The following is a 9096-nucleotide window of genomic DNA, read 5'->3' as shown; positions in this document are numbered from 1 at the left end:
AGGATGGTCTCAATCTCCTGACCTTGTGATCCGCCTGCCTCGGCCTCCCAGAGTGCTGGGATTACAGGTGTGAGCCACTGCGCCCGGCCCAATAGAGTTCATTTCTTAGAGCAGTCTTAAAGAAAAATTGTGTAGACGGCACAGAGTTCCCATACACCACATTTAGTCCCCGATTCCCCTGCATTATTAACATCTTGTGTTAACTGGTCCACTTGTTACGGTTGATGAGCCCGTCTTGCCAAGTTGTTGGTAACAAAAGTCCACAGTTCACATTGAGGTTCACTCTTGGCGCTGTGCCTTCTATGGGTTTTCACAAGTATGCAATACGTGAACCCACCAGTGCGGTACGGTGCAGAGCTGCAGTGTCCTGGAACCCTCCACTCCAGCCACCCACCCTCCCTTTCCCCAGCCCTTGGTGGCCACTGACCTAATGCGATCTCCATAGTTTTGGCTTTTCCAGAAGGTGTATGCTTGGAGTCACACACGATGTAGCCTTCTGGCCTCGTTGGTTTTTCCTGTTCATGTGTGTTGGCTGTCACGGGTGTTTCCCCAGGTAGTTCTTACTGCCTTCCTTTGGTTTCCTTTGATGTCACTGTCCCCACCCCCACCACCAGTCTTCTCTTAGTGCCTCTCTCAAGTCTGTTGGCTGTGCTGCGGTCTGTCCTGCCCATCGTCACAGCCCTCTGGGACTGCTTGCCTTCAGATGCACCTTTGTTCACAGGCCTCACTGCTCACGTCCCAGCTGTCCTGGGGGTTCTCCTCTGTGTTTGAATGCCCCTGTGCCCAGCCCTGGCGCCTTCTTAGGGTGGGAGGCCTTGCTGTTCTGCATGGAGTTGCAAGAGAGGTCAGGGGCCTCCAGCCCAGGGCTTGGAGGAGTGGGCTGGCGTCCTCACCGTCGGACTGCCTGCGAGGTTCTTGCACGGTGGGGCTTTGCTGCTCTGGTCCCAGGGATCTTCCTTTGGACGCCGGCTCTGGACGCCTGATCCAGCTCCAGGAGGTGTCCTTAGTGGCTTCTCGAAGCTACAGTGGGCCCATGAGTGATGTGCACGTCAGCTGTCTGGCAGGTTGTATTGACCAGTGACTTGTGTTTGATAACTTATGTGTCCATCTGAGTTTTGAATCACTTAAGACACATTCTTGGTCCTGTTTGTGCATCTGAGCAAGGGCAGGTCCTGTGCGGGGTCCCCACACCTGCCTCTTGAGCACAGCCCCCGGTGGTGCCTGCAGGCTCACTCGTCACCAGGGGAGCCCCAGGTCTATGTTTCTGTCTCCCGGGAGGACTGCCTGCCTGGCGCCCGGTAGGTGCTCAGGAAGTGCCCTTGGGATGGAGCACGAGTGCCACTGTGTCTTCCGTGCTGTGTGTGGGCAGCAGACCCACCATACGGTGGGCACCTGACTGGGCAGGCGGGTGTGTGGGGGTGCACGCTCTCTCCAGGATCAGATGGAAGTCCTCACCATTTCTGGTTCCCCCAAACTGGCTCCACATTCCTTGCAGTCCCTTGTCCTGGTACTGGGTTCACAGAAGTCTCACTTGTGCCTGGGGCTGGGAGGCTCTGGTGAGGCCTGAACGTGCTGCGCCTCGCTTCCATCCCACCTTTCCTTTCTGATCAAAGGTGGAGCTTATATTTGGAGGGGCGACTCCAGCTCCCTGGGGGTGCAGTCCTGCGGTCCTGCCCATTTGAAGGTAGGCGGGTAACCTGAGCTTGCCAGCCGCTCGACAGCATCCTTGACTCCTACTGCAGACATGCTCCTGGACCTCAGCGACCTGCTTCAGGTAGACAACCTCCGTCCTGCATCTTTCCCCACCTGGGGTTGTGACCGGGGTACACCAGGTGCCTCCATGCGTCTCAGTGGCCGGTCTGTGCTGCCTGCCCGGACAGGAAGTTTTGGTCTGTAGGATGAAGGGCCTTCATCACTTGGGGGTCACAGTCCAAGACTTGTGGGATTGTGGGTCTCCATGGCAGGAGGGCAGCTGCCAGTGCTGGGCATGGTTGGGTGTTAGCTAGGCCTGGGTGAACTGTGAACTTTTGTCCTACACAAAGGAGATTATTTTTAATTAAAAAAATTTTTTGTGAGTACCTAGTTTGGTATAGGAGATTATTTCTTTTGACCTTGCATTTTATTTATTTATGTATTGATGAGATGGAGTCTTGCTCTGTCACCCAGGCTGGAGTGCAGTGGCGTGATCTCAGCTTACTGCAACCTCTGCCTCCCGGGCTCAAGCAATCCTCCGACCTCAGCCTCCCAAGTAGCTGGGACCACAGGTGCCTGCCACCATGTCTGACTATTTTGTATTTTTAGTAGAGACGGGGTCTTGCCATGTTGCCCAGGCTGGTCTTGAACTCCTGAGCTCAAACAATCCTCCCACCAAGGCCTCCCTAAGTGCTGGGATCACAGGCATGAACAGCCATACCTGGCCTCTTGCATGCATTTTAAATTGTAGAAAAATCTTGTATTACACTCTATTTGGAGACACTCACTTTCTGGGTACCACAGAAAGCATTTTCAGTTACATCTCTCTTTCCACATGACTGAACAAAGTCACAGAGGGGAAAGACCAACCCCAGGGACCCCTGTGCAGACAGGACACAGGGCGGGGGCATCGAGGCTCTGCAGGGACAGTGCTGGGGGCTGCACCACAGGTCCTTGGTGACCATGCTGCTGCGGACTCAAAAAGAGAAATACCATTGAAAACAGTTGTGAGCACAGTGCAGAATTCATGTAGATTTCACTCCCCGAAGGGAGCTGTGTCCAGATCCAGGTGCCCTCCAGGGTTCTGGGCACCCATAGGCTGTGCTGCCACCTCTGGTCCTCGGGGGCTTGCCACCCTTGACAGCAGCCCACAGTTAGGCTTCTGCCTGTGTCAGGTGACACCTGGGGTCCTTGTCCTCCCAGCTGTCTTTATAAATGGCAACTCAGAAGCTACTGCTGAAATATTTTGTGGTCAAGCTAAAAATACTCTGCTGGAATTGTGATAATCCAGCAAATCCACATTTCAGATGCTCTGTGCTCGGTTCAGGGCAAAACCACATGACCCCGTTTCCAACCCCACGACTTCCCAGGGAAGATGAGTGTGAGTGCCAGGGCCAGGCAGCTGCTCCGGAAGTGGTCAGGCTCCTGGGGACTCAGATGGTCCCATGGAGAACTCATGGAGTCTCCCTCTTGATCCCTGCCTTAGGGCAGACCCAGGTTGCTCACTGGCCTGGGCGTACAGCTCCTCAGACACCCATGAGGGCAGTCTGCAGGCAGAATCCACCTGCTGCCCAGCAAGAGAGTTGGGGGGGGCAGCTGGCCATGCTGCACCCTGACCTCTGCCCTCAGGGAGCAGCCACTGTTAGACTGTTAGCAGGAGGATTTCCAGTACACGGTCCTCATACATGTTAGCAACTCTGTAAAGAACTGCATATGTTTAGGCTGGGCGTGGTGGCTCACACCTGTAATCCCAGCACTTTGGGAGGCTGAGGCAGGCAGATCACCTGAGGTCAGGAGTTCGAGACCAGCCTGGCCAGCATGGTGAAACCCCATCTCTACTAAAAATACAAAAATTAGCTGGGCATGATGGTGGATGCCTATAATCCCAGCTACTCAGGAGCCTGAGACAGGAGAATGACTTGAACCCTGGAGGCGGAGGTTACAGTGAGTTGAGATTGCGCCATTGCACTCCAGCCTGGGCAACAAGAGCAAAACTCCGTCTCAAGAAAACAAACAAAAAACTGCAGCCGGGTGCGGTGGCTCACGCCTGTAATCCCAGCACTTTGGGCGGCTGAGGTGGGTGGACCACGAGGTCAGGAGATCGAGACCACCCTGGCTAACATGGTGAAACCCTATCTCTGCTAAAAATACAAAAAAAAATTAGCTGGGCGTGGTGGCGGGCACCTGTAGTCCTAACTACTCAGGAGGCTGAGGCAGGAGAATGGCGTGAACCCGGGAGGCAGAGCTTGCAGTGAGCCGAGATCGTGCCACTGCACTCCAACCTGGGCAATAGAGCGAGACTCTGTCTCAAAAGCAAACACACAAAAACAAAAAATCTGCATGCGTTTTGCACACATGACTTTTTAAATGTAAAGGCTTTTTAAATGCTTCCATTTAAAAATTCCCTTTGGAGATTCCTCACTTGCAGCATTCAGATGTCATCGGTCCCTGTGTCTCTGGGACACAAGGTTGAGGGTGTGGAGTTTGAGGTGGGCAGGCAGAGGCCGGCAGCAGATCTGGTTCTGCTGTGGCTTAAAGAGAGATGTGGGATCAGGACGGTCAAGTTGCAGGGACCTGACGGGGACCCAGCACAGGGGCTGGGGCGCTCACACGTGACATGCATGAGTCACACCTAGACACACTGTATGCATGTGTACACACATGCATGTCTGCACACCGCATGCAGATGCACACACACACTACGTGTGCTCACACGCCCCACAGTTTGGTGAGCAGACCCCAGGGATCCCTGGAACCCCCAGAAACTGTGAGGAGGAGAAATTCCTTCAGAAGGCGCACTCTGTGAGCTACCAACCCTTGTGATGGAGCTCTCAGGGATATAATGGAGAAGACGGAAGCTGCGCCCCACTGAGGTGGAAGGTGACCAGGGAAGAGCTGCTGTGGGGGCCCAGCCCTCCCAGCGGGCAGGGTCCCTGATCAGAAGTATCCCCAAAAAGCGCTGCCTCTGTCTCCTGCCTCTAGTGCAGACAGGCCCCTTTGTGTTCGGTCCCTTAGGTCTCCCAGTACCCCAGAGTCAGCAAGCACCTGGAAGTGCCACTGGCGTGCCAGGACAAGGGGACTTGTCTAAGGGCCCACGAGCCGGGCTCAGTCAGGCGAGGGAATTCTTCGGGGGAGGCTAGCGGCAGAGGGCCAGACTAGCCAAGCCTGTGAGGCCCAGGGGCCCCAGGGGCAAGCCTGGGATGAAGACAGCCAAGGGTGGGCAGGACTCTTGCAGGCTCCCGCAGGGACCAGGATTTTCCCACTCTGCACCTCATCCACACCTGCCAGCAGACATTGCTCAGCATCCTCCTCCCCCAGCCAGCAGGGCTCCCTAGGGGTACTCAGCCCATGGCAGGGCTGTGCACAGGGTCTGCACACTGGCTGGAGTCCTTGTTTTGCTGAGGACAAGCAGCAGTGCTCCCATCACTGCCAGCCCTCGGGGTTGCCCCTCTCAGTCTGGGCCTCACCTCCACTGCCCTATGGCAGGGAAGAGAGCGATGGGAGGTGGTCGAGGCAGGGGTGACAGGATCTGCGTGGATTTGGACCTAAGGTGGGAACAGTGTGGGGGGGGCAGGGGAGTCACTGAGGGACACAGATCTCAATCCCAGCAAGGGGACTGAGGCCAAGACCCCTGGGCCCGTCGGAATCTGGGCTGGAGGGTGGCTGGTGGGAGCACATGTGGACAGGACAGGTTTTGTGTTCATGGGTGCACGGTTCTGAATGAAATGCAGTGTGCACCGTGTGATGACGCCCTGGGAGGGACCTTGCAGTCAGGTTTTCTTCTAAGCAGATGCCATCATTGGCGAGACAGCAGCGGGGCCTAAAGCAGTGGCCTAGAGGAAGAAGGCAGGGCCCTGGGAGCCCCAGCAGCCGAGGGAGGACAGCCAGGCTTTCGGGTGTAGGGTGGCTGCTCCACAGGCCATTGGAGTCTTTAAAGACTGAACAATTGATGCATTTTAAGAGAAAAAAAAGCAAACATTTCCTTAAATACCAATGTTGTTTCTGATTGTGCTCTCTCCATCTCAGGTGAACGTGTACGTGCTGGGAAAGACGTTTCTTCTCTTGGCCAGAGAGCTCTGCATCAATGCACCGGCCATAGGTAGGCATCTGGGTGAGCTGCTGGGGTGTCCAGCAGGCTGCTGTAGGGACCAGCATGCCAAATGTCCTTTGAGCAGGCCGGGCGCGGTGGCTCAAGCCTGTAATCCCAGCACTTTGGGAGGCCGAGGCGGGCGGATCACGAGGTCAGGAGATCGAGACCATCCTGGCTAACCCGGTGAAACCCCGTCTCTACTAAAAAAAAAAAAAAAAATGTCCTTTGAGCAGCGGAGGGAAATCCTGTCCAAGTACGGGACCCCTCAAGGTAAGAAATGTCTCTTAAAGCTGCTAGGAGCTCAGCAATGTGGGGCCTTATTTTCTAAGACAGAGTCTCGCTGTTGTCCAGGCTGGAGTGCAGTGGCATGTTCACAGCTCACTGCAGCCTCAAACTCCTAGGCTCAAGTGATCCTCCTGCCTTGGCCTCCCAAAGCACTGGGATTACAGGCATGAGACTGCACCTGGCCTGGGGCTTGCTTTCTGCTGCAAAACCAGAAGGCCCATTGTCAGTGCCTGTCAGGTGTGCAGGAAGGTGTAGACAGAGGGAAACAGAAGCGCTGTGTGCTGGGAAAATCTTGTGTGGACAAGGTTTAAGGAACACACCTGGCACCAGGTGCCTCTGGACAGATGGGGACAGTGGGGCAGCTCCTGGATGTGCTTTCCAGCCACAGCCCTCTTTTGTGGTTTTTCTGCCACTTTTGTTCTGTGTTGAGTGCCCAGTGTTGTGCCAGTTTATGGAGCTCCTGTATGCCTTTCTTGATATATGTTAGGTGTAGGGTAAGTTGTCTCCCCCTCAAGGCAGCAGCAGAGTTCATGCATGCAGAATCTAACCTGGTGGAAAAGTCTAGAAGGAAAGGATCAGAACAGCACTCACTGCCTGATGGTTCTGACCTACCCTTTCTTTACCAAGCAGATGACTGCTTTCCACAGCCTGCTTAGAGCCCACTTTCTTATTTTGCCTGTCTGCATCTAGGAGCATACGTCCTTGGGGTAGAGAAGCACCAGGTGGGGCTAGGTCACCAACAGGACTGAGCAGCGTGGGCTGCAGCAGCAGAGGGACGCTGGCTGGGGCTCTACACTTGGCCCATGCCCTCTCCCAGGTGCCAAGAGGGGCCATCCCTCTTTTCAGGGGTCATACAGGTTTTCCAGAAAGCAGCTGCCTATGGGGTGTGCAGAGTGGGAGGACAGAGGCAAGGGGTGGGAGAGCTTGCTTCACCCTATAGTCCACTCCTGCAACAGGCTGTCCTGCAGCAGTGTCACAGCTGGTGACACTGTGTCCCCAGGGATCCAGAATGCTGGGCCCAGCAGAATGCTCCCCCCACAGTCCGTTCATAGGGTAGGACTCTGAGGTGCTAGTGATGCATTAGGACATAGAGACAACTAGGCAGCTGGTGTTTCCCAGGGTGGCCCGGAAGCCAGCCAGCGACCCAGGGGACGAATGGGCTTCACTGGGGTGCAGTTTGCTCCAGACCACGTAGCATGTTCAGCATGACAGCTTTTCTCCTCGGGATGGGAGCTGTTCTGTTGCATGAGAAAGAGAATACCCCACTGTACAACTCCTGTAGTCATTTACTGACACACGAGTGTTATTTTAGGCAACCTTTATTACAGAAGTCCACTATTTTAAGTGACTTTTTGCCGATTTTAGATTTGAAGGGAAGGTCTCAAGTTAAGCTTGGAACCACTTAGAATCCAAGAGGTGGCAGGAACATCCAACCCCTCAAAGCAGGTGGCGTGGGTGCCACTGGGAGGGGATCTGGGGCCTGCCTTGTGCCCTAAATCTTCCTCCACCTGAGACGTGCACCCCAGTGTACCAGAGATGCCTATGACTCCAATCCCCGGGCTCTGGCTGTGTGGAAAAGGCCTCTACTTTACACAATCAAGTTTCAGCTGACTACATGTCAGAGAGAGACAAGGCTAAGAGCAGTTAGTACATTGACTTCCGCTCTGCTCACTTGCCGATCTGCTGCAGCCTCCCCGGGCACCTCAGGCGTAGAAGATGAGCTCAGGGATCTGCCCACCCTGGACCCCAGTCCCGTTGGTGCTATCCGAGGAGCACTGGAACTGGAAGGCCACCTTTCCGCACTGCACTTCCGTCATCCCCTCCTGCCCAAAGTAGCTGAGTTCGCTGCCATCCAGGACGGCACTGGCCGTGTAGAAGGTGTCTTGTTCAACCTGGACCGGGTGTTCAAACCAGACCGGGAAGGTGTTACTGGATCCGTCTGACATGAACTTGGTCAGGTTCTGAGCCAGAACCACCCCGAGCCGCTTGAGCTCAATCTTCACGCTGTACTCAGCCTTCCCAGAGCTGGACCCATACAGGCCCAGCCCTGCAATAAATACCCTTCTGTCCACTGCAAACTGGATGCTGTCGCAGCGCCCGCGGTACCGCCACTGGTTGCTGCGGTAGGCAGAAGACTGGAATCGGTGGCACCTCTGCGGGGCGAGGCCCTTCCTCTTGGTCAGGGGGAAGTCCAGGCGGGGCTTGTTGGTGGCCGTGTACCACAGGAAGATGCTGTGGGTCTCCTCCAGAGTCAGGATGTCTGACTGGGCAGCGCCATTGGCAAACTCCTCTAGGGTCATGGTTGGAATTCGGACCAGATAGAGGGCTCGCCCCAAAACATGCCTCTTGTTTCGTGGGGTGACTGGCAGCCCCTGCCTCTTGCACTCTGCCTCGGCCCAGTTCAGGACGGCCTCGAAGACCACTGCCTCCTTGGTGTTGAGGGCCTCCCGAGTGACAATAATCTCCAGTGTCTGCCGGTCTATCTCACAGAAGCCTTCGGACCGTAGGGCCATCTCGGCCTGTGCATCGATGACCTCCCAGCAGCGCTGCGTCAGCTCAGGCTCCTCAAACAGCCGGCTCTGGGACAGCAAGACACAGGCGTTCTTGGCTTCCAAACTTGTCTCCAGAAAGTTGACACAAGCTTTTGCCAATGCTGGGACGATGTACTTCTTAGCAGCGTAGAGAGTAGCCAGCACCGTGTCAGCTTCCAGATCGATCTCATCACTGTACATGTACCTAGGCGAGGCAAGGCCCGCGTCAGGGGCTGGCTCCCAAGCACCTATTGCGGGGCTGGGCCTGGGAGAGTCGTCCATCAGCTCCTGTGTGCTCCCCCTCAGAAGCCACGGGAGGCCGCCTAGAACGGACCCACCCGTCCTTCCCCAGTACAGAGTGGACTTACTTTAACAGGATCAGAAAGGCTGCGGGCTCCACGTCTGGAATGTGAATTTCAGATTTGACTTCCGCCAGGTCCCCGTAGAACATGGCATAGAAGACGGAGCTGCCGACAGCCAGGACATACTGGGAGGAGA

The 9096-nt window shown here is 55.5% G+C and overlaps 2 protein-coding genes across 2 annotated transcripts in view; one reads left to right on the top strand and one right to left on the bottom strand.

The window, feature by feature from the left end:
• The window catches only part of BRF1 (BRF1, RNA polymerase III transcription initiation factor 90 kDa subunit), a 75967-nt gene that overhangs the window by 28333 nt on the left and 38538 nt on the right, over positions 1-9096 (top strand). Inside the window, exons 3-4 of the mRNA XM_011982905.1 lie at positions 1743-1774; positions 5719-5791. Coding sequence (XP_011838295.1) covers positions 1743-1774; positions 5719-5791 — 105 coding nt within the window. The remainder of the gene's footprint in view (positions 1-1742; positions 1775-5718; positions 5792-9096) is intronic.
• On the bottom strand, positions 7369-9095 carry BTBD6 (BTB (POZ) domain containing 6). Its single transcript, XM_011982904.1, has 2 exons — positions 8967-9095; positions 7369-8803 (listed from the first exon to the last, which is right to left on the bottom strand). Exons 1-2 carry the CDS (start codon positions 9047-9049, stop codon positions 7771-7773), a joined length of 1116 nt encoding a protein of 371 aa, XP_011838294.1. The 5' UTR covers positions 9050-9095; the 3' UTR covers positions 7369-7770.

This window comes from Mandrillus leucophaeus, unplaced genomic scaffold, assembly GCF_000951045.1.
Source record: "Mandrillus leucophaeus isolate KB7577 unplaced genomic scaffold, Mleu.le_1.0 Scaffold244, whole genome shotgun sequence".
NCBI lineage: Eukaryota > Metazoa > Chordata > Mammalia > Primates > Cercopithecidae > Mandrillus > Mandrillus leucophaeus.
The sequence above is the reverse complement of the archived record's forward strand: the minus strand, read 5'-3'. Positions and strand labels throughout refer to the sequence as shown.

Excerpts from the sequence above, each read along its gene's own strand:
- BTBD6 (XM_011982904.1), bottom strand. The coding sequence starts at position 9,049 with ATGTTCTACGGGGACCTGGCGGAAGTCAAATCTGAAATTCACATTCCA. Across the intron at positions 8,804-8,966 it reads GCCTTTCTGATCCTGTTAAA|GTACATGTACAGTGATGAGA; the intron begins GTAAGTCCACTC and ends TGCCTCGCCTAG.